At 42.8% G+C, this 24852-nt stretch overlaps 1 protein-coding gene across 2 annotated transcripts in view; it reads right to left on the bottom strand.

Moving 5' to 3' along the window:
• The window catches only part of NR5A2 (nuclear receptor subfamily 5 group A member 2), a 258807-nt gene that overhangs the window by 225845 nt on the left and 8110 nt on the right, over positions 1-24852 (bottom strand). Inside the window, exons 1-2 of one of the 2 annotated variants that reach the window (XM_030207290.1) lie at positions 801-939; positions 576-713 (exon numbers count right to left, since the gene is read on the bottom strand). The exons of the other annotated variant lie outside the window; for it this stretch is intronic. Of the exons in view, the coding sequence (XP_030063150.1) occupies positions 576-657 (82 nt within the window). The 5' untranslated portion in view covers positions 658-713; positions 801-939. Of the gene's footprint in view, positions 1-575; positions 714-800; positions 940-24852 lie in introns of those variants that run through there. 2 annotated transcript variants of the gene reach the window in all.

Raw genomic sequence — 24852 nt, 5'->3', positions numbered from 1 at the left:
ATCACGGTTTCACTTTCCAGATCCAGAAGACCAGTCAATCTGTGCCCGATCTTTCAGAGCCAGCCCATGCACCCTTTATATCCCCCGCTTTCCGCAGCCCCCCAAGGAATTTAACAGCGCCAGTTTCAAGTTTCAGCCGCTTGCTTCTATTTCATTTCTTGCCAGAGATTTCCGATTTCACTTACCGATCTCAGCACCTGCGAAAAAAGATCCCCCTCGATCTTCGCTGAACCCTACTCCTCATACCGCATATTTCATAGCGTCCACCCTTCCAAAACAATCCTTACATCTAGAACACTTAAATCAACACATGTTAGTGAAGTACAGCACAAAACTCTTGTGCTCCGACTTCCCCTGGTCACTTGCAATTAAGTATTGCCCCAAAATAACCCTCAAAGAAGATCAGCAAACTTGAGGAACTGCGTGGGCAGAGCAGCCCTGCAGAGATTGACAACCCCAATCTCCGGGACATCTTTGGCCTTAACTCCCGGTCCTGGCACTGGATCTGGGAGGGTGGCGAGCACGATCGGGACGAGACAGCACAGACACAGCGCCAGAGCAAAGGGTGTCCTTACCTTGCATGTTTTCCGGCATCTGCCCCTGTTCCCCATGCGATCGGGCGAGTCCCAGGGCTTCCGCCTCCACTTTGGGCAGCATGACAGAGCCGCGGGCCAGGCCTGGGGGTCCGTGTTCGTCTGCGAGTCCGGCAGCACCTGCGCACAAAGGCGAGAGCCAGGTTAGCCGTGCAATGCCGGGAGGGGGTAGGGACGGGAGTCCGCGGCGGCTGCAACGCTACTCACCGGCGGCGGCTCCGGGGGAGCCTGGGATCGGCGCTGCGAACAGAGGAAGGACACGGCGGGCGGAGCTGAGCGCACACGTGTGTGTGTGTGTATGTGTGTGTGTTGCGCGTGTATGTCTCAGTGCTGCTCTATACGTGTCTCTCTCGGATTCACTGCCTGTGTGTACACTGAACTACAGGACGTGTCTCCATGCAATCGTGTGTGCGCTACAGTCTGTGTGTGTTTCTTTAAAACAGTGTATGTGTGAGTCTGTATTCGCTTGTCTAGCATGTGTGTTTCTGTACTACCCTGCTTCTCTCTTTTACAGTGTTGGTGTATTTCTCTTTGTAGTACTGTGGATCTATTTCCTTGGATTATGCTCTGCGTGTTTAAAGCTGTCACTCTCTCCCCCTCTGGTCGCACTTTATAAGTATGCATCAGTCGCTCTCTTTCTGTCTCCCTATCTGTAAGTGGGTGTCAGGTCGCCTGTCATGTCCTTTTCTTCACTGTTGTGTCTGCGTCTTACAAGCGTTGAGTTGTGAAGTTAAAAACCTTTCCTTTCTGCCTTGTTTACTCAACCCTGGAAAGGGAAGCTCAGCGGGAAGTGGGGGGGAGGGGCAGGAGGGGGCGGGGCGAGGGGGCTCAAACGTCAACACGGCTCTAACCAATCAGAAAACAGGCGAAGGAGCAGCACTTTTTTTTCTAAAGCTACTCTTTCATTCTTTGCTAAACTGGTTTAAAGTCATTCCCATTCCGTTGTTATATCGGCAGTGAGAAGTACTCCCAAATCAGGGACATCAAATTAAGAAACCACGGGTTATATACTAGGTGGAGGTACAAACTGTGAAGCAGTGAACATCTCAACAATAATCGATTTACAGGGTTCACCTATTTATATGTTGAGGAAGCTGTCAATGAGCCGTGCAAGGAAATCCAAAGGCTTGAGCTGTAAATCCTTAAAGGCACCAAGTGACAACATGCTCTTGTGGGGGATTTAAGTGACTTAAAAAATTACTATATGCTTTGCTTCTCTGAGCTGCTTCAGGCTTTCATTCCAAAAAACTCTTTATATGGAGAAAAACAAAGAAGAGTAATACATTCTCTTAGAGATCATCCAATATTTCCCTAATCATAAAAAAATTACATAGTTTATTGCACACGGTAACAACCCCTTAAACTCGTGATGGCTTCATAGAATTCAGTCCTTCAGTATTGCATGGAATGTAAGGTTTCTCTAGCAGTCTATACAGTTTTGACCTGACATTGCATGCTGTAAACTGAAGGATGCGATCCTGCCTTCATGAGATTCTTGGTAATTACTTTGCAGCGAGATTACTTAAATAATCTTAATACATGATTTCATGAGTGGACTTCAAACATCGGTGACCTATCTGAACAGCGTCTGCATATTCCTCTCTGGGCCAAATTTGAATCATTGGCACAAATTTATAAGATTTCAGAAGAACTGACTTGTTTTTAGCCTGCTCCTGTAAAGACGGAGAATGAAGTTTGTGGAAGTCGATGCTATAACAGCGTTATAATAATTTCCATGGTATAAATTTGTTATTGAAGATCACTGATTGCAGGCACAATTTGCTATCAAAACATTAACTAATTGCATTGAAAAAAAAAACATCTTTATGTGTTTCTATAGGAAGTTTGCAGCGGCAGCAGAATTCATTGCAGAATATGTTCTGTATCACGGCTGTTTCCCCTAACGTATGTGAACCATTATTTGAATATTTATTAGTCTGATTTGTTATTAATAAATTCAAAACAAAAATTATTGTGTTTTAAAAATGAAGTCGCCGTTTTACAGCTTCCCTTTAGCATTCCTTGCTGTTTTTTTTTTAAATAGAAAACCTGAGGGAACAGAAATCCATTCAGATAGGAAAATTAGAAGAGCATGTAATTATTTAGATACTCACTAGTATAAAATGTTTACCAACATCTCGACATTTGATTGAAACATTAGATTATTTAAATGACACAAAACCATGACGTGAAAGGTTACAAGGTTAGCGTATTGAAAAAGCGTGATTTTGGTAAGTTTAACTATAATGAAAGAGTTTACGGAGGAGAAGGGGGAAATCGAGTATTATGACTTCTGCTAAGTTTTGCTAGGAATCTGATCACGTGCACTCATGGTATACCTGCAGTTTTAAAATATGAAAATTACTGAAACAAAGTGTTGCATCACTGTCAGCACCTTTCCTTGACCTATTAAGCTGGGAGTAGTATCTGTGTTCAATGTCCATCTATTTGTGAATCTCTGCACAATGAAAAAGGCAGCTATTGATGGAGGTGACCCTAGGGGAAAGAGGACTGCTGAAAATCTCCCCAATAGCCATCTCCGCAGAGCCGAAGACAGTTGCTGGAATCAATAGGGGATTCAATAACCTATACTGGAAGGGCAACGCAAGTACAGGGAAAAGATATACCTTATTTGAGACTAGTCGGAGAGCTGGTCTCTATAGACACTGGGCTACTTACCTTGAGGTGAGAGTCTAGCTGAAGGGAAGTTCCACATGATGGGAGTCTTGAGGGGGGGGGGGGGGGGTGGAGACTGATGTGCTGGTCAAGGCAACCAGATTGGTCTTTTTGAATCGGGACCCCCTTCCCACTGGACCTCTTGTTGCCCCCATTGGATGGACCCACAAAATTAGGTGGGTTACAAGGACATTATTTAAGTTAAGCCCCTTTTGAAGATCAGGGCTTTCCTTCCTCTGCTCCTCGGAGGTGGCTTACCCTCCCTACCTCCGTCCCACAAAGTGTTAGTTTACAGGGGATTGGTTTCAGTGGAGAGTGGTTGGCTGTCAGCAGGCGGACGCCTGAGCTCCAGGGGTTGTGGCTCATGGGGGATGAGCCCTAACATGGAACGGGTTTCAAGATTTGATTGTCATGGTGGGTCTATGACATGGTTAATGGGCATGGAGGTCCATGCGTACTCAAAGGCCCTGGCTGTCAAGGCAGGGCTGTGGAAGTGAAGATCACATAAGTTGAGGCGGCGTTTTTGTTGCCATAGTTAAGAGTAGCTCGGGGTGTATCTGTTTTTGAATTCTGTGACATTTAATAAACTGTCAAGCAAAGCTGTGGCCTATTTATATTTCCAGTTTGCTGTACATTCAAGTTGTTTAGTATGGTTAAGAATGTTATAATATAGTGGAAGAGGGGAGGGGGATGTGTCTGTGAGAGACGGATAGTCAGAGGTAAGGCAGTCCCAGCTCCACTGGTTAATGACATCTCAGTATGAGATGACAGGTGTGATGCCAAGAGGCAAGAGGAATGTTGAACTTTGTACACGTCTTAAAAAGATTGTCTATAAGTATCACTGAAGCAGCTGGAAAAATATTCAAGAAAATAACTAGCACCAAATATCTTTCTTTTGACCCAAGCAGGATTATTCGAAAACTATGTTTGCTTTTTTTTTTTTTAGGAGGTTGGGAGGGGGGGGGGGGGGGCGTTGCAGATTTGTCAAAGTTTTTATTTCACTTCTGACAGGATTAGGGTTCCGAAAACTGCGCGTCTTTTGAGTGACTACAATTGACCTTCAGCGGGAAATTTACAGTAACAGCATACAGATAAAGCTGTCAGAACCACTGAAACTTTCAGAAAAGTAAAGTGGAGGATTTTGCTCTGACAAATAAGGAGACTGCAAGGATTTGTCTGGTTAGTCGAAAAACTGGAAACTGGTCTACTCTAAGTCTTCACCTTACTTGGTCTAAGACTATAGAAACATTGTGGCCAGATAAGTAGGGCACAACGACAGTATCCAAGTTTTACATGGGGGAATTCCAATCCCTTTAGGTGAGTTTTATAGATCTGAGGTCTTGATAATACTCTCCCAGCCAATGGCACTTGTACTGAGGATCAACACATTGACGTATGACTGTAATTGTCACTCTAATTCCTCATCTTTGTGCAAAACAGCATACTTCAGACGTATTTCGTAGGTTGTAGAGGGAGGAGAGGAAAGGCAAACTGGGGTAAGGATTCTGTTTTTAAAAAAAAACTTTTTTCTCAAGTGATGTTTATTAGTGGAATAAAGGCGGAGAATTTGAACCCTGTTAGACAACCTTCCCTCCCCATTGTGAGCATAAGGTGACAAGAAAGGAAAGTGGTTCAATCGATTGCTGATGTACCAAATAGATTACAAAAAAAAAAAAAAAAAAAGGTTGGTCCTTCGGTGTATAAGATACAACTAGGTTGTGTTATGCTTGTAATTTAGTTGCCCACTTTCAATCGTTGATACAAACGTGTATGAATCACTAATAGATATTGTAGAAATCACGCAGCAGGCGGAATTATACCTCGTTATATCTCCTTTTTTTTTTATTTTGCTGCTATGTAAAGGCACCATACGTGGTTTATGTTAAAAAAAATAGTGATGGAAAATCGTAGGGGCTAACCTCCTTGGTAATTTTAAGATTTTCCTCTCCTTCCAAGGATGCCTTTATTCCTTCTGATACAGTATCACTATTATGCATTCAAACAGTGAAATATGCTATTCTGAGGAAGTGCTGGAATGTGTGTATGGGGGTGGGGGGGGGGGGGGGGGAAGATACATTTCAATTTTTGTTACAATATTTCCCTTAACCCAATTCCATAATATGTGTCCCACAACTGTTTCCACTTTTGAAGTAAACCTTAGAGGTGTAGTAGAAATAGCTCAGCTATATTTTTACTGTTTGTACAGCTTTGAGCAAAATAACATGTTTGTACAGATTGTTTTCGCTTTATATTGTTTTTTTTTTTAATCACACACTAACTTGAAAGATATTGATCAACTTCAATATTTCCAAAGCCCAATGTGGAAAGAATTTGAAATTGAGATTTTGAAGGATTTTTGAGACAAAAAAAGTAAAGAATCTTTCACTCATTAATATTTACGGATTATATGCAATTGACAAAATCCAGAGAGGGGTGTCTGGCAGTAATATATAAATTTTAACTGTGGCCTTAAATATTCACTTAGCATCCAAATGTTTTGCTTAGGGTCAGAGGAATGTCTGTCTCCACATTACTAGAAATATGCATTTCCGACAATACCTATTCTACAATTTCTGTTTTTTCTTGAATATGTTACTTCTTCTATTTCTGTATTACATTATGTAAGTGTTCATCTGCCTTTAAATACTCTTCCACAACATATTTGTGCATATACAATTGTAAGGCATGGGTTACACATAACGTTCAGAACTATTTGCGAACTAAGGCCATTTTTATAGTGTTCGTTACTATAAGCAAAAACAAAGAAAACTTACATGCAGAATAAAGGAAGAGAAAAGCCATATTTTGGAATGCATTGGACGAAAATGAAAACAAAGATTTTTCTCATACTGAGTTCAAATATGCTACTCGGGAAGCTGCGAAGAAATCCATCCACTTCTCGCTTCCATGCAGATTTTTTTTCCTTTAAGGATCACGTTTCATCTACCGAATATCATTTCAATACACCCCATATTCTCCAGGACTCCTTTTCAAATGCAAGATCTATCTCAAATGCAAGTTTTGTCTTCCAAATTTCTATTTTATTTTAAACATTACATAAACTTCTTAAAAGACTGCAAGAGACACATACAATCATTTCTACAAGAATATTTTTTATTAACAAAATAATTGTTGAATAAAATGCTTTAAATCAACTGGTGTAGCTCGATTATGCCATTCTTGTCATAGATGTTTTCCACGTTTGCATTTAATCCTAGATAGCATTCTGTGACATCAGACACACATTTCTGAATGATTCACAGCAGAAACTATGTAATAGAAGGTAATCACATAACTATAGCCAGACACATCGGATGCATTAGGTAGGAATTATTCTATTTCCTTTCTACCTCCAACAAAAGAAATAGTATTTTTTCCCCCTAAAGATCCTTTATTAAAAGTTTGAGCGCTATGATCAACAGAAAGTACAGCCACAAATTCCTTCCTTGTTGCAGGAAAATTGATCAAGTAAGCTGAATGAAAACTTTTCTTTCTTATTGCTGCGGCTTTCAAAGATCAGTGAAATTTTCAGCTTCTTAATACTTTTACCCTTTTGAGTATTCCTTAGAAATTACAACAATGAGCCGAAACTTTATTTAAAACGCTCGCAATTTCGGCAAAAACGTGGCCAATAAAAGGAAACCTTCGAAAGAGAATGCCCTGTTATGTTGTTTTATTTAAAAGACTTTAAGGGATCTATAGTTAGTAAACATTTTCCCAAAGGGCATAGACTAGCGAACTTCAGATTCCATGTGACTTTCAAGTATTAATTCAAATAACTAATTTAATAGTAAAATTGTTGTCATGAAAGTCAATTTGTCTAAACCGAAATTAGCCAACTAGCATAAGAAACCAGTTCAGGGTTGTAATTGCAGATGCAAAATATATTTATTATGCTCCAATAACGTGGCAGCCTCTTCTGTCCTGTGACTGTGTATAATGGATCTCTGAGTTCGAGCAGGTTACAAACGTACTTGCGCCTTTTAGGGTAACTGGATTTGGATCTAGCTCAGCTTTTTTATTTTTTTTTTAGTAGTAGTGGTTCAAGGCGATTTGCCTTCAGGTACAGTAGCACTCACAACCCCATTTGCATTTAATATTAAATATAAAAGATGTCAGAGGGCTGCTGTTCTCCCACACAGCAACCACGTGCATGTTCTTGGGACTTTTAAAAACTATCCCCAGGAGACGATCTTGTCACATGCATCCCAAAGTCTCCAGGTCGCCTGGAACACAGGTAAGGTCCTCTTTCACTTTGCCTTTGATGGGGCTCTTTTACAGTCAATATTTTCTTCTTATTCGAAATAACCTCCACGAGCCATGTCCAAAGCTATCATCACTTTTAAGTTATTTTAGTTCTGATTGTTCAGTTTTGCTGCTATGCAGATGGTAAAAAAAACAACAACAACCTGAATGCACATCTCATTTTTGAATAGCACCCGCTAAGTGCTTAGTACCAGCGCTTTTTTTTCTCTACAATGTAACAATGGGTCTTGAGTTAGTACTCAGATATGGAAATGGTTAGGTTTACTGAAAATGGCAAACTACATAGTAACATAGTAGATGACGGCAGAAAAAGACCTGCACGGTCCATCCAGTCTGCCCAACAAGATAACTCATATTTGCTGCTTTTTGTGTATACCCTACTTTGATTTGTACCTGTGCTCTTCAGGGTACAGACCTTATAAGTCTGCCCAGCACTATCCCCGCCTCCCAACCACCAGCCCCGCCTCCCAACCACCGGCTCTGGCACAGGCACAGACCGTATAAGTCTGCCCAGCACTATCCTCACCTCCCCACCACCAGCCCTGCCTCCCAACTACCGGCTCTGGCACTACTGACTGTCTTGAATATTTTTTAAAAGAAGTATGAGGTATATAAAACAAGGACAAGGAGCTAATAATACACGACAAACAGCATTCCTATTTGCTGTTTATTAGCTATGTATGGAACTTTGAGTGCTGCACAGGAGTTCCCTTGGCTGCTGCTGCTATCCAGGAGAAAATTGGCTACTAGTTGAAGCGTGATCAACGAGAAGGAATCCTTCCGTATACACCAAGCCTTGAGGATCCCCTTGCAAATATGATTATTTATGACTTCTTGCTTGTCCTCTTCAGTGGGAAAAATTAATGCTCTCATATTTCTCCTTCTCTGAGAATTGAGTTCAACATCAATGTTATTGCTAGGCAGCCTCATACCTACTCCTTTTAAGCAATGCTTGAATTTGGCTTTGTCTAGGGTAACTTAGCACTCAAGCCTGCACTCTGCACAACAGCATCCCTTTTCTTTCTTTTAATTTATAGAAATTCCAAATAAGATAACTCTTGCACAAGAAATACAACTTCATTAATTATAAGGAAAATAAAAAAAAGAAAGAAAACATAATGCAAAAATATAAAGTACCTAAGAAGCTTTTTTAATCCACAAAATGGGGGAGGGCATGGACATATAAGCCCAAGAGACCATTTTATAGGAGCGAGTTTAAATTAGGGCTGGGCTTTTCACTGGGGCAGCTTTAGGGGGGGGGGGGTACATGAGGAGGGAGGGAGGAAGTTGGTGAAGGGGGGGAGTCAAGGGTCTCAGGGGATTGGTCAGCTCATACCTAAATGACCTTTCCCACTAAGATCCCTGCAAGAGATTGGCAGGCAGCAGAGAAGGAGAAGGGAAGGGAAGGTGGCTTAGTGATATAAGTGCTCTGCAGATGAGCAGAAAGAGGAAGTTTCTTTCCTGTTTAGAGATTCCTTTGACGAGGAGCCAGCTGAGCAGGTTAGTGTGGAAACCCCCCCCCCCCCCCCACCTCCAAGGCGGCAGTGCTGTCAGCACTGGTACTAAAGGACTCAGAGATGATGGAGGGGAAGAGAGGGAAGAAAACGTCTGGGGTGGTAAGGGGAAACAGGCCCAAACACAGCTATGGGGCCGGGCCTCCGCCTCCGACCACATTGTTTATAAAGAGGCTGACCTTGGGAGCCCCCAGGGTCTGTCTGTGCCTTCTGCTGATGTTTCCAGTGAGGGAGCTCAGCAGAGAAGGGCTGTTTCAGAGGCTAGGACTGGGCCTGCTCCTGCTTCAGGGCCGAAGATGGGAGGAGGAGTTCTGAGTAGGATTTCCCGGTGCAGGGGCAGCATGCTGTACTGGCTGGACTACCTGGGCCTTGGGGCTGGGTTCCTCAGTGATCATGGGCTGCTGGTGGTGGTGCTGGGTGGGGGCCTGGATCCTGGAAAGTGGGAATGGGTCTCTAGTAGGGTGTGGGCCCATAGAAGCTGGTATGGGGCCCTCAGCAAGGACTGGGTTCTGGGCCGGAGCGGGCTCTTCTAGCTGGTGAGGTTTGGTAGATGGGTTGGGGTTCTCAGCCTGGACAGAGTCAGCAAAGCATGTGCTTTCCACAAGGGGTGGGGGGCTGGCAGCCCACTCCTTTTCAGGCTGTTGTGGGTTGGGTTGGCCTAAATTGTGGCGCACCTTGCATGCCTCCTGGGTTGTTACTTGATGTCATGATCTGGTTTCTGCTGGTTCTTTTAAGTCTTGCAGGAGACTTGTCAGGAGAGCATCTCGAGGGAGGCTCCAGTGCAGGTGTCATCAGGGAGCAACACCTTGGCAGCGTCCACTTTGTCAGGGTCTTCCAGGCTTCTGTCAGCCTGTACAAGTGGCCAGTGGGAGGCCAGGGATCTGCGGAGCTGTCTGTGGCATCAGTGACAAGTGTTGGTGGGGCAGTAGCTCTTGAAGGTGCTGACGGTGGAGGACGCCAGGCTGCTGGTGATGACGTTGCTGCAAGTGCAAGGTCTTCAGGTGTGGCAAAGAAAAAGAAGTGGCGGGTCAGGAAGCACAGGGACTCTTCCTCTTCTTCCTCCTGTTCCTCATATTCTTCTTCTGTCCTTGGTAGTGAGGTTGCTGTTCAAGCAGGGGGATTTGGGGCGGTGGTGGGTGGGCCTAGGGGTGTGCCTGCGTTAGTGGCCCTTTTCAGAATTGTGGAAGCAGGTGCCACACTCCATGCGTAGGAAGATTAGGAAATGCAAATGACTGTGGCTCTCTCAAACCTGAGGTGCCCCCATGTTAATGGCCCTTATGGAATTGTGGGAGCAGGTGCCATGCTCCATGTGTAGGAAAATTAGAAAACACAGATGGCTGGTGGATCTCTTAAACCTGAGTTCAAGCAGGCTACAAATGTACTTGCCCCTTCTTCATCCTCTTCATCTTCTTCATCCTCCTGTTTCTGGTAGTGGAGTTGCTGTTTAGGTGGGGGGATCCGGGGTGGTGGTGGGTGGGCCTAGGGGTGCGCCTGCTAGTGGCTCTTATGGAATTATGGGAGCAGGTGTCGTGCTCTTTGCGTAGGAAGATTTGGAAACACAAATGCAAGGACATTTTTAGGCTTATGGAGGGCACAACGAAGAGAAAGGAGAAGAAGACTATGCCAGATGAGACGGCTCTCCTTGCCAAGAAAGTACCATGGAGCACAATTAACTGGGTGCATTCCTTTATAAGATTAGCAAGTGTTTGGCAGACCACTACACCAGGGCATGCGGGGATTCTTTTGGAGTTCCTGGATTCAGTCCTGGCCACTTACCAGTGTTTCAGTGGTTGGGCTTGGCTGAACTATGATGAAGCCTTCAGGGACAAGATGGAGGAGAACCTCCATATGTCCTGGGACACTCAGGACATTAATTTATAGGTGACACACACGTCCGTCCGGTTGACCTTGAGATCAACGGTGGGAGTGGGAAGAGGGGGTCCCAGGGTGATGGCTACTGGGAAGCCCTTTAGAGCTGCAGCCTTGCCAGGGGTGGGCAGGCAAAGAGGAATGCTGATGTGTGCTTCCAGTTTAGCAAATTGGCCTGCCCCTTCCCTGACTGCAAATTCTGACACACTTGCTCCCAGTGCGGTCAAGGCCACACTGTGCTTAAGTGCCCCAAGAAGAGAGCTGCCTCCCCTGGCTCCTACTGGGAAGTAGGCAGGTGTTTCCTATGGCACCTACCCTGGTACAGATTGAGGCGATCACCTCATGCTGGTTTTCTTTCCCTTCTCAGGGAGACCCCTGGAATATGGTTTGTGGCAATGCATTGTCCACTCTCTGTTTTAAGGAAGTTGTGCATGTGAAGCTGCAAGCAGAGATAAGCCTGGGGTGGATAGCAGGACCTTTTCGGTCAAAGCTTTTCCCAGCCTTAACCTTGTCCCCGTTAGCGGTGATTCCCAAAAAGGAGTCTGATAAGGTTCGCCTTATACATAACCATTCCTACCCCTGGGAAGTTCGGTGAATGATGGCATTCCGCTGGCCTTGTGCATGGGTAAATATACGTCCTTCAACTGCGCACCACATAGGACCAGGGGTCCTTTTGGCAAAGGTAGACATTGAGTCAGCATTCTGATTGTTGCCAATACACCCATCATCCTTCCCTTTGTTGGGGTTCTGGTTTGATGGGAGCTTTTACTTCGATAAATGCCATCCCATAGGCTGCTCAGTCTCATGTGCATACTTTGAAATGTTCAGCACCTTCTTGCACTGCATGATGGTCTCTAGGGCTAAGATGGATATCGTTATCCATTATAAGGATGATTTCCTTTTCATTGGTCCACCTGAACGTAGTGACTGTAGGGATGTTAGGGTTAACTTCATGGGAGTGGCTCAGTATTTCAGTGGCTGAAGACAAGACTGAGGGCTTCACCTTGGTGTTGACCTTCTTGGGCTTTGAGATAGATGTGATTGGCATGGTCATCAGGTTCCTGAGGGATAAGGTCGAGCACTTCTTGGAAGTTATCACTGTGATCCTGAGTGCTCAGAAGGTCACCCTCCAAGGCCTCCAGGTCTTGATAGGCAGTCTGAACTTTGCGTGTTGGGTGATGCCTGTGGGTAGGGCATTTTCAAGATGGCTTACGGCTGTTACTGCGGGGATGTGTAGCCCTCATCATTTTATCAGATTGATGGCAGGTGTCCATGCAGATCTTCATGTTTGGCAGCTTTTCCTCTCAGAATTTAATGGCACCTTGCCTATTCAGGGTGAGGAAACGTTAAATGTTGACCTGGAGCATTTCAGAGATGTGGCTGGGGATTTGGGGTTTGGCATTTATTGTCAGGGCTCCTGGTGCTCTGCGGCCTGGCCAGAGGATTAGGCGTAGTCTGAGTTACATTCCTGGAACCGTTCCCTTTCGCTTGCAATCTCTGGCCGGTTAGACTCCAGGACAGGAGAGTGCTCTTTGGGTGTGACAACAGAGGCATGGTGGAGGTTGTCAATAAACAATCCACCAGGTGTTTGCTTGTGAATGGGTTGGTGCAGTGGAGGCGTTCGGTGAGCCTGTGCCAGTACATCTGTGGAACCTGGGCAGAGAGAAGTGTGGTTGTTGCTGAAGAGGTCGTTGGCACCGGTGACGTGGGCCTAGTATCTGGATGGGTTCTCCAAGCTGAGTGCCTTCCACCTGATTATTTGGTAGCTTAATATATAGTGCAGGCTATAGATCAGGATTTCTCCAGGGGGGTGGTGGTGAGTCATCACTTAGCCAGATTTACCTTTTTAACTGTGTTTTTGGCTGGGAGAGCCCTTCGATGGGTTTCCTTGAGTGTTGAATACTGGCAGGATGGGGGAGGCAATCGCCCTCTTGCACCGACCAGTGGAGATCTGTAACATACGAGAGGCTGCTGCGCCTCATGCAGGTTGTGCCTTCAGTGACTTACTCGGAGTACAAGTAGCTGCTATTTAAGGCCTCCTTTTCTTAGGCCTTTTTTGGGGCTCTGAGGGCTGGTGATCTGAGGGCGGGAATTCCAAAGGTTATAGAGGCTTGTTGCTGGATCATGTACCTTGCAGGAAGGATGTGCTGTGTTAATGCATCTCTAAGTCCAAGATGGATCAAGGGGTAGGGGGCAGGTGGTGGTCCTGCAGCAGATTCCGGATGTGAATACCTGCCTGGTATTTCACCTCACTGCATTCTTGAGGGGCAGAATGGTGGCCAGTTCCCCATTATTGATGCATGAGGATGGGGCAGTGTTGACCCATTACCAATTTAGGGTGGTGCTCTGTAAAATGCTGAGGGCGATAGGGGAGGACCCTGCTTAATTCAGGACTCATTCCTTCCACATTGATCAGACGATGAATGCCGTGGCATGGCGGATGAGGCTATTAAAAAGTTGGGACTGTGGTCTTCCAGAGTTTATAAGGGTTATGTGTGTCCAGTGATCCCTAGGCGTGTGGCCGTTGTTGTCTGTGGGGTGATTTAGTCTGGGAGTTTTGAATAGGGCTGCTGGTGTAGGAGTTGGTGGAAGATCCATTCTGGCTGGCCTGGGGGGTGGCCTGAATGGCTGCTTCCTGGAAGTTGCTTGGGGGGGGGGGGGACGGGACTGGCAGGACTTTTGGGCTTATCTCATGGGGTTGTCCTTGAGATCCTTAGAGTACTTACTGTACTGTTTCCTTCCTGAGGGGTTGCTCTGCGGAGCACTGAGGGGTGGGGGGCTTTTCATTTTCTCTGTGTTGGTTGGGTGCTGTTTCTATACTTTGTTCCTGTCTTCTAGATGCAGCTGGCTGCCTATGCCCAGGATTATTGGGCATTCATTTATCCACTTGGCAAGCCACCGGGTGGTGCAATGCCCGGGCAGTCTGCTCTTGGGGGTGGCGCATCATGGAGAGAGGATCTCATGGGTGGGCGAGCAGGGCATGAAGTGGTGCTGTGTCATCCAACCTTGCTGATTTTGCACTGGGGGGGGGGGGGGAGGGAATGAGGTGGAATCCTGGTCTGGGAAAAAGCTCATGGACACAGCCAAGGATGACCTGCATTTGGTCTTGAGTTGGTTTCTGACCACACGGGTGGTGTGGTCAGCTATATCCAGGCCGAGATACTTGCTCAGAAGGAGATGGACTCGGGGACTGATTAAGCTCAACCGCAAAATGGGGCTGTGGTTGATAGCCAGAGGGGGTCTGCAGCTCAGGCATGATTAGGTGGACCCTATCTGTGATGGACTACTTGGAAGGGACAGGGTTCACTTGTCTGATATCGGACTTGTTCCTCAATGATTTTCAGGAATTCATTGCTGGTTTTGTGTGGGTTCATGGGTCATAGGCTGCAGCTTGGTGGATTCCCTGGAGGGGGGGGGGATGGCTTGGTTCATTAACTCCCCCCCCTCCCCCGTGTTGGACACCTGAGCTATGAGCTTCAGCTCATTGGGTAATGAGTTTTCTTGTAGCTGTAAGGGTCAGTGGGCTAGAGGGTAAGGTGACCCGGTAAAAGGTAGGCATGGAGGCCCATGCTGCTGTTATGGTGGGGCAGTTAGGGCTAAAATATGTTTTCCAGTGTTTATGATATGTTATTATAGCTTGGGTTAAAAGTTGTGATTTAAACATGTTTATGGTTGAATTTATTTATTAGGATTTATTTACCACCTTTTTGAAGGAATTCACTCAAGGCGGTGTACAGTAAGATTTGTTTCACTTAATAAACAAGCTGCTGCCTATATGTTTGGATTTGGAATACAAAGGGGAGAACAGAGAGGGGGTGATCTCATGAGTGTGAAAATGGGAATGACTTCAGACAGCAAACTTTCTCTCACCACATATTTCTCTAATGTTGTAAGGTCATGTTATAAATTGTGTATGATCTATCCCACTTGTCACTTTTTCTTCCTTTCTGCACTTAGAATTATCATCCATTCACTAGTTATCTCTACATTAGATTATTGTAATGCCCTTCTTTAAGGAGTAACAATCCAAGATTCTTGACACCTTCAGCTTGTACACAATTCCGCCATATGTTTACTGATAAAACCACAAAAATTTGACCGTGTTATGTCTCTTAGTATGAATATCTATCTGAAGTTAATAATACTGTGTACATCAACTAGAAGCCCACGTTCTTCTGCTCAAAATTTATTACTTGTTCCGTCATTTAGGCAGATTTGTTTTGATACCATTTGATGAAAGCTATTTAGTATTAATGGCCCCCAAACGTTGGAATTTGCTACCGCTTTATCTATGATTAGAATGTAACCTTGACAGGTTTAAATCGGATTTAAAGAGGTTCCTTTTTAAGGCTGCCTATGGCCCTGAGGCTGGATAATTTTACCGTCCCTCATATTCTGGCTATATTGGTGCATGCTTCAGCATTCAGTTGCTGCAGGGCAGTAATCCTTCTCCCCTCCTACCTACCAAATTCTCATGTTACTTTTCTTCTCTCTTTATCCTGTCCATATTGTAATTCTTTTCCTTTTCCAGTTTTATTGTATTGTGAACTGCTCATATGGTGTATGCCTATGGTGCAGTACATTAAGTGAAAATAAACTTGAAACTTGAAATAGTCCCAGCTCCAAAAGTTAAAAGAAAACCATTGTTTTACTCAGCTGCATCATTTTTTTCAGTAATTTATTATGAGTTTCAATACTATGGCCAACCAAAAGTCCACAAGTTGAGCTTTGGCAGTCAATAACAGATCTCCAACTCCAGTGGCTTTCGTATGAAGATCTTAAAGGTAAGACCATTTTAGTGGAGCACTTGTGAAATTTTATTTCATGCTGCTCACCAATATAACTGTAGACTGGGGGACTGATACACCACATACACCAGTGTTCCTATATCAGATTTACATGTCCGACATTTATTATTTCTGCTATTAACTGGTAATATAGTAACTGATGGCAGAAAAAGACTAGCATGGTCCATCTAGCCAAGCAAGGTGGCAAGGGTCATACCTGCTGTTCTATGTTTAAAAAGGGGTTAGATAGATTCCTAAAGGACAAGTCCATAGACCGCTATTAAATGGACTTGGAAAAATTCCGCATTTTTAGGTATAACTTGTCTGGAATGTTTTTACGTTTGGGGAGCGTGCCAGGTGCCCTTGACCTGGATTGGCCACTGTCGGTGACAGGATGCTGGGCTAGATGGACCTTTGGTCTTTCCCAGTATGGCACTACTTATGTACTTATGTACTTATGCGGAACCTGTAAAACTATAGACACTGCAAAACATCAGACTCCTTTACCGAGCCCGTCATTCAGACCATATCACTCCTTTGCTCAAATGCCAACACTGGCTTCCTGTTGAATATCAGATTACCTACAAAGTAGCTCTCCTAACTTTTAAGACTTTGAAGATTGGTTCTCCCAACCCAACTACCTTTCACGTCCTTCCATACCCTATTCTCTATCTAGAGTTCTTTGTTCTATAAATTATCATCCCCTAGTGCTCCCTAGCCCCAAAATTTCCCATTTAGAAACTACTAGACACTGTGCCCTTTTCTTCCTATCTCCCCAAATTTGGAATGCTGTATTCCTTCCTCTTCGCAGTGACCTTTCATTTAAGTCTTTCAAGACTAATATGAAGCCTTGGCTGTTTAAACAAGCTTTTGGAGACCAAACTTCATCAGATAGCCCAGGGTGATATGGTAAGGACCTCTGAAACCTTCTCTTGTTTTTGTCTATTTTTTCCTACTCTCTCACCTTCTCCAGTTTTGAATGCATGTCTTTCCTATCATTAGTGGAGGCCCTTTCCTTTTTCTAATTGTTTTTAGATTTTACACTGCTCTGCTTTGCCATGGCAGCTAGAGTGGTATAGCAAGTTTTAATAAACCATAAATCATAACAATAAACCATCTCCTCTATGTCTGTGTTTAGGATTGTACCTGCCACTCTGTAGGGTACTCTCTTCCTGTTTTCCTTTGATCCCACCCTCTTGCCAGACAGAGTCCTCTATATTTATTCCACAACTTTTTGAATTGTCACTGTTTCTGACCCTTCCACCTCCACTGGAAGGGCATACCCCATCCCCTACCTTCCAAAACAACTCTTCTCAACCCTCTCATCCTCGCTATCACATTTTCATGTTGTACAAGTCACCTAGCAGCTATTACACCAGTAAGAACTTCAGGTAGTTGCAGCTCTATTCCCTAGTTATTTTCCACACCTATTACCACTCTCGTGCTGTATATCTGGTCTCGCCTCAAGAGGGTTTAGTAAAAAGTCTTATTAAAATATATATATATATATATATATATATATCTGAACAAATCTTATTTCAACCTAATTTCTACAAATTATTCCATTGGGGATACAACTGAGAAATAAAACCCTAGTTCTCACTTGGGATTTCTTCCACTCACATTTTGGGATCTTCAAAAACACTGCTTGGCTTATCTGAAGTTCTCACTGTGGCCTGCGCCAGTCTAGTTACTTCTGCAACATACTCGGTACTTTTTCCCCTCATCATGGACCATCAGAGTTAAGAGCTGATATTTCTCTTGTTCCTTTATTGGAAGCTAATGTAACTTCCATTACAATGATGCTGCACTATTTCTTGTCCATTATAGTAGTATTCTTACTGCTATATTCTGGCCATCTATGAGCCTATCCAGCAAGCCCACCCACAGACTGATAAAATAGCTGAGAATAGCTATTATAAAAGAATATATCACAATCTTAAAAGACTACATATTCAAAACTGGACACAACCTACTTATAATCCATAATTTTAAAACGCATCTCATGCTACCATCAGTACACGAGATTCAAAATTGAATTTGTATATAATTTTACCCCTGGATTCCTAATTGAAGAGGTACATGGAACCAAGTCTTCTTGCACTTGGCTGATAGTGGCAATAAATTAGGAACAAACAGAGAAATTTTGAGAATAACCTTCTGTTACAAACTAATTTACTTCCTCCCATCCTCTACATGTGTTCCTTCCTGCATCCATTTAAATGATCCAAAGCAATGTATCCTTATTTACTGGGTTTACGATCTGTAAATTACCTGCATATATACAGAGCAACTGGTCAACCTCGAGTTTGAATTAATGTCTCTACAAGCCTCACAAACTTGGAAAACAAAAGGTAATGACACCAAACCATGACAAACACCATGATTCAATCCTGAAGATCCTGATGGTATCCCTTTCATAGTTACTGCAAATATTGTCAGGAAAAAAAGCAAAGCAGTCCATCCAAGTACATTCCCTTCAATACCCATTGATCTACATCTCTGCAACAATATTAAATGATCCACCAGCTCATATGTGCAAGACAAATCAAATATAATCAAACATGCCTGATATCCTTTATGATTGCACATCAATACATCATCACTTACAATAATCAACACTATTTTGATACTGTGTTCTCTTCTGAAGTTAGTCTGGCACTCATAGAAGCCATTTGTCTTCTCCAAAAATTATAACAGGTCTATTACTCTTAGTTTTCCATAAATGGTATACTAGCCACCAACCTATTATTAGCACATACCAAGGCGTCTAATAAAGCTTTTTTTTTTAAAGATTGATGTCAGCAATTACTTACTTCAATTAAATGAAGATAGTATCACCCTTTCACTCCAAAGCATGATCAAAACTTGGAGTCATAGACCAGCACATACAATGTATGAGATCAGTATCATGAATTGCCAACCTAAGTGATAAGTTGTCATGGCACAGGCTCCCATCAGTCTGTTAGCTGTAGGTATGTTTTCCTTCAAAACCATATTTGTAGATTTGAAGAAGTAATCTACACACGTTTCCCTCCTCTGACCTAACTACACCCTAGGTAAAAGTACATGTTATTGATCCCTCAATATACTTTCACCTGGATATGGGGTGGGCAGTTTTCAAAGTTTATGTACCTGGGAAAGTTGGCATTACCAGGGAAAATGGCTCCTGAAAATAGCTTTCTTACTCTTTGGAGATATTTGAATCTCTACTGTAGCCTCCTGCTTATCCTTTCCTGAGATGCACCTATTTAGGCTCTTATATTTTATCTGATGTGCTTTGTTGTAGACCCTGCACTGTTTTGGTAACCTTACTCCTAGCTGTCTTGATCCTTTTCTGTAACCTGTTGGAGGTAGGTCATCTACAATAGGACAGAACATTATAGATGAGGTCTTACCAGTGAACACTACAGATGCGTTATCCTCTCCTTTCAACTTGTAATGCTTCTCCCTTTGCACACTTTCATTCATCAAACTCTGGCCATCACCTTATCGTACAATGTTTCTTCTTTGACCCCATCAGACATGATCATCCTGAAAGTTCTCTCCTGGCAAGTCTATATCAGTATCTCACCCCCATCTTTGAATTTGCATCTCAAATGCATGGTTTTTCACTTTCTTTGCATTAAATCTTAACAAAATAGTTTGATGAATGAACCAGTCTATGGTTCTATCAACAATAGTTTGATGAATGAAAGTTTTGCACTAAACATCCCAAATCTGAATAGCAAATATAAACATTTTTGAAAAAAGAAAATGTCTATTTTGAAAATATCGTTTTGAATAAGATTTTGTGCTTTCTGCATTTATCTTTTTAGGCCATTAAAAAAAACAAAAAACCCAAAACAGCACAAGTTAAAATCACACAAAATCAAGGCATTGGGATGTAGGAGCAGCCATCATTTTTAGTAGACTGGTCCCCCAGACATCCCGGGAGAGCAATGGGGACCCTAGGTGAAACTGCTGTGGACTTCATATAAATGTTTCCAGGTTACCTGGTCATTTAGGGCACCTTTTTCTGTCTTATTCGTTAGAAATAACAGGTCTGACCAAAACATTGACATTTTCACCTTAGACATTTTGTTTTTCTTCCATTATGGCTTTTAAATATCCAAGTGTTAGGCACGCCCTAATCCATAAAAAAAGAAGAAAAAAACAATAAATTGTGGAGTTGGAGGTTTTTAAAGGCTGATGAGGAAGCCCGCCTGGCACAAGCAAAAGTTTAATCTGCATACGTAACCATTGAGCCAAGCATCTGAAGCCTTTTTCCTCCTTTGAAGAAAAATCTCCACACATAGATCACCATAAATAAGCAACTTAAGTTATTGGTAGATTTGGAAGAGACTCATTTAAAAGTTGCAGCCATCTAGAGAATACAAATAGATAAACATCTGCAAAATATGTTTTGAAAATACCGATTTACTTTTGGATGTTTTTTTCTTTCGAAAACGATCCCCTAATTAGTCACTTGCATTTACGCAAGGTCTATGGCTAGTGTAACTGTGGGTGTGTAAATGTAAGGCACACTGGTACTGGGTTACACTAATATTCTGAAATAGAATCTGGATGCCCAGATGCTGTTATACAATAGGTCCTCACCGCATGGCATCAAGGAGCCTAAATGGAGGCACCCATTTAGAGAATTGCCCTCTAGATGTCATAGTTCAAGTAACTCCGCCTCCCAAGGCCATATAAATATAGATATAGTCTATATCTATCTATCTATCTATTTATCTATCTATCTATCTGAAGTTACATAGTAGCACATTTAAAACAAATAAAAAATATATTTTTTTCACTCAACACATGGTTAAGCTATGGATCTTGCTGCTGGAGGAAGTGGTAAAAGCAGTCAATGTAGCTTTGTTAAGCTTTGGACAAATTCCCGGAGGAAAAGTCCATAAACTATTATTAAGGTAGACCTTGGAAAGTCACTATTTATCCCCTTGACTATCTCTTTCTTATCTGTATTTGTAGTTCCTTTCATATTCTTTCTGAGAATTTTATCATTGTACTGTGTACTGCTCAGATGGTCCGCTCATGGGTGGTACATCAAGATATAAAATAAACTTGAATCTTGCCTCTTTTTGGGATTCTGCTGGATACTTGTGACCTGGATTGCCTATTGTCAGAAACAGAATACTGGGCTAGATGAAATTTTGATCTGATCGGGTAAAGCAACTCATTAATTCTTCAAAACCTAGGCCAGGATAAATCTGTTATAATGCTCTTGCTGGATCTTTCTGCATCTTTTGATTTTGTGGATCATACCCTTCTCCTTGCTAGACTATGCAATATGGGTATTGTTGATAGAGTCCTAGATTGATTTCATATCAGTACTCTTTTTTGGTGTATTTGACTGAGCTGTTTTTTCAATATATAATCCAGGTGATCAATGATTGCGATCTTCTGTATATTTTTTGCAGTCGTTTTAAACAATATATATCCACTATATTGTGACAATAAACGATCATTGTGTAGCCCCTGAAGCAGCCCTGCTGGGCGAAACACGGCCTTTGTCAGGCTGATTTATATACAATTCTTTGGTTCTCATTAATAAATTATATTTTGTTTTTTTAACGATCTGCTTTGTTCTATTTTTCTACTTTGGAGTTTGCAGATCGTCTGCCTTTTTGTTTTCTTGGACCTATACACCCTCACTTGCAGAGTTCCCCAAAGCTCAATACTTGACCCTTTAACATTTTTATGTCTCAACTACTAGCCCTTATAAAGCCACTTGAATTAATCTCCTTTGTCTGTGCTGATGACATATAGATATTAACCAGTTTGAACAGCAAAAGCCGCCGAGAGATATATGCTTTTAACACCAAACTAACTCAGCAGATTGTCTCCAAACTAATAGGTTAAAACAAAACCAAGAAAAATCAAAGGGACTCCCACTGGGCCACATGGATCGTCCTTCTTTTCTCACTCTTGTTTTCATAGAATTTACCAGCATCTCCGAACCATCTGTGAAAGTTCTCGGAGTGTTGCTAGATCAGAATATGAGCTTTCAACCACAAGTATCCAAAGTGGTTAAGCATTATTTCTTTAAGCTCAAGATGATCAGTTCCATGCATCACCTTTTCACCAAGGCAGCCTTGTGTATCTTCACTCACTCATCATTTCAAATTCAGATTATTGAAATGCCTTCCTATGTGGAACCTGAGCCAGTGATATATGTCAACCTCAAATAGTGCAAAATATTGCCAAAAAATTAGTAAATGGAACAAAGAAATATGATCAAGTTACACCACTTCTGAGGGATGAGCACTGGCTTCCCCATAGGATCTCCTATAAAATCCTTTCTCTGTTGCATAAGATACTGAGCTCCAGATCCTCTCTGTCTGTTTGCTGATACCTTATTCTCTTTCCAGAACTTTCCAGTACTCACAACATGACTGCAGGGAAGAGAAAGAGTGGCAAACTGTGTGATGCCTGTAGTAACTGCCAGTAGCCAGAAAGGACAGGGCTGTGGTCACACAGCCACTGGCATGAATGGCTCCACCTCAAGATCATTTCTCAACAACTTACAGTGGTCAGCAACCGTGGCCCTATTGAATCTGGTTCTCTGAAATGCGTCTTCCTCTGTGAGCTGGAGGTAACTCATTCTGAGCCTATATATCCTGTGGACCATGTACCTACATCTCTGACACTGGTTCTGCGATGGGGGGGGGGCTTGTCCTTGAACCTGTGCTGGAGCTCATCCTTGGGGCTGTGCCTGAAGAGATGCCATGAACAGCTGCCATCTCTTCTGCCACGCTGCTCCACGACCCTTGCTATCTGGTCTAGCTAGTTGTAATGCCACCAGGGAAAAAGCATGGCCACCAGTGAAAGCCAGGTATCTCAAATATAGCAGGCTAAAAATGAAAACCAAGAATGTTACATATAGCAGGTTATTAGAGCAAACTGGTTCTTGCAAAATGGCATTTTTTTCTCATCGCTTTGTCTTGGTATTATAACCTACTTCTTAACAGACACCATATTTACACAATAATGGAGTAAAACACCCTACTACTACTTAACATTTCTAAAGCACTACTAGGGTTACGTGGCACTGTACAGTTTAACAAAGAAGGACAGTCCCTGCTCAAAGAAGCATACAATCTAAAGGACGAAATGTCAAGCTGGGTAGTCTAGATTTCCTGAGTAGAGGTAAAAGGTTAGGTGCCGAAGGCGACATTGAAGAAGTGGGATTTGAGCAAGGATTTGAAGATGGGCAGGGAGGGGGCTTGGTGTATGGGCTCAGGGAGTTTATTCCAAGCATAGGGTGAGGCGAGGCAGAAAGGGCAGAGCCTGGAGTTGGCGGTGGTGGAGAAGGGTGCTGAGAGGAGGGATTTGTCCTGTGAGCGGAGGTTTCGGGTAGGAATGTAAGGGGAGATGAGGGTAGAGAGGTAATGAGAGGCTGCAGATCGAGTGCATTTGTAGGTTAGTAGGAGAAGCTTGAACTGTATGCGGTACCTGATCGGAAGCCAGTGAAGTGACTTGAGGAGAGGGGTGATATGAGCATATCGGTCCAGACGGAAGATAAGACATGCAGCAGAGTTCTGAACGGATTGAAGGGGGGATAGATGGCTAAGTGGGAGGCCAGTGAGGAGTAGGTTGCAGTAGTCAAGGTGAGAGGTAATGAGAGAGTGGACGAGAGTTCGGGTGGTGTGCTCAGACAGGAAAGGGCGAATTTTGCTGATGTTATAGAGAAAGAAGCGACAGGTCTTGGCTATCTGCTGGATATGCGCAAAGAAGGAGAGGCATTTTTTTCTTATCGCTTTGTCTTGGTATTATAACCTACTTCTTAACAGACACCATATTTACACAATAATGGAATAAAACACCCCAACAGTAACAAGCCAGAGAGTCACACTCTCAACATTCCTCATGTACCTGACCCCCCCCCAATCCCCAACCCGATACCTACCATAGCCCACCAAATGAAAAGCACTCTGAAACTGTACTGACAGAGAGGCATAATGGCAGACAGTACAGCATTTTGAATAAGCTTCAGGAATGGGCTGAGTTTGTAAGGAAGCAAACTGTTTTGCAAAGCAGTAGTAATGTGGATAAATCCCCTGATGAAGCCATTGGTGAAACAGAGATCCCTGCTGGAATTGAGATAAGTGCTGCTGAATTCATGTCTTGAGAAATTGTGGGCAGTGGACATTATTATTATAGCTGGTTAAAGGCATAACTAGTAGTAACTTTTGATAATCATTTTATACATTCTATTTGAGTAAAGAAATAAGAAATATAAGTTTTGTATGAGGAGTTTTTTTAGGATCCATGATTACAAAGGGACCATGATGCTGATTCATTTAAGCCTGAGAGCTATAGAAATCACTGCTGTTGACCATAGGAGGTCCTTTTCTCCCCATACGAGAGGTTGATCAAAATTGTGTTTCCACTTATTGTTTGTAGAAAATATAACATGCTATTCAGGTAGGCGAGAGAACATTCAAATATGAATTATAGGAGCTTCAAATACCTATTGCTTGGTTTAACTGCTATGAATTGAACCGAAGAAAGGGTAGCCACTGGAAAAGCTGTCCTAGATATAAGCAGCTGTCTGGACACGCCATGTTGAATATCATCTTTAACTGCCAGAATCATAAACATGCCTCTGGCATGCCTCCAATGTTAGCCGATTTGCAGAAGCCAGTCTCCGTGAATATCTGGTTATCTGTTGTCTGGTGAATATCGCCTTTGTCTGGCCTTTGTGGTAATAATCACTTAAGTACCATATTTGGCCTCTGTCTTGCTGGCTAATGTTTTGAATATCGGGCTCTAAGATTTTATATTGTATAGAGGTGCACTTTTAATAGTGGCATCATATGATCATACTTCCTAGCACTGCAAATCAGTTTTATAGCCATATTCAGAATGAATCGATCTTGTAGCAGATAAGATTTAAACAAAACCATGCCATAAGGCATTTCCATAATCAATGCGAGTGATTATATATGAATGGAGCACAGAAAACAAATCCTGGGATGCAGATATGGTCGAAGACAGCAAATCTGCAGGAAAAGAATGATTTAACCAGAGATGCTGTAAGTCATTTAGAAGCCCTTTTAATAAAGACACTAAGCTCAGGCTACCATAACATGCCTTAAAGTGTTTTGTGGTATTTTGCCTTTTAGTGCACTCTAACTT

Source organism: Microcaecilia unicolor, chromosome 6 (genome assembly GCF_901765095.1).
Source record: "Microcaecilia unicolor chromosome 6, aMicUni1.1, whole genome shotgun sequence".
Taxonomy (NCBI): domain Eukaryota; kingdom Metazoa; phylum Chordata; class Amphibia; order Gymnophiona; family Siphonopidae; genus Microcaecilia; species Microcaecilia unicolor.
This window is presented reverse-complemented; position numbering and strand designations above follow the sequence as displayed.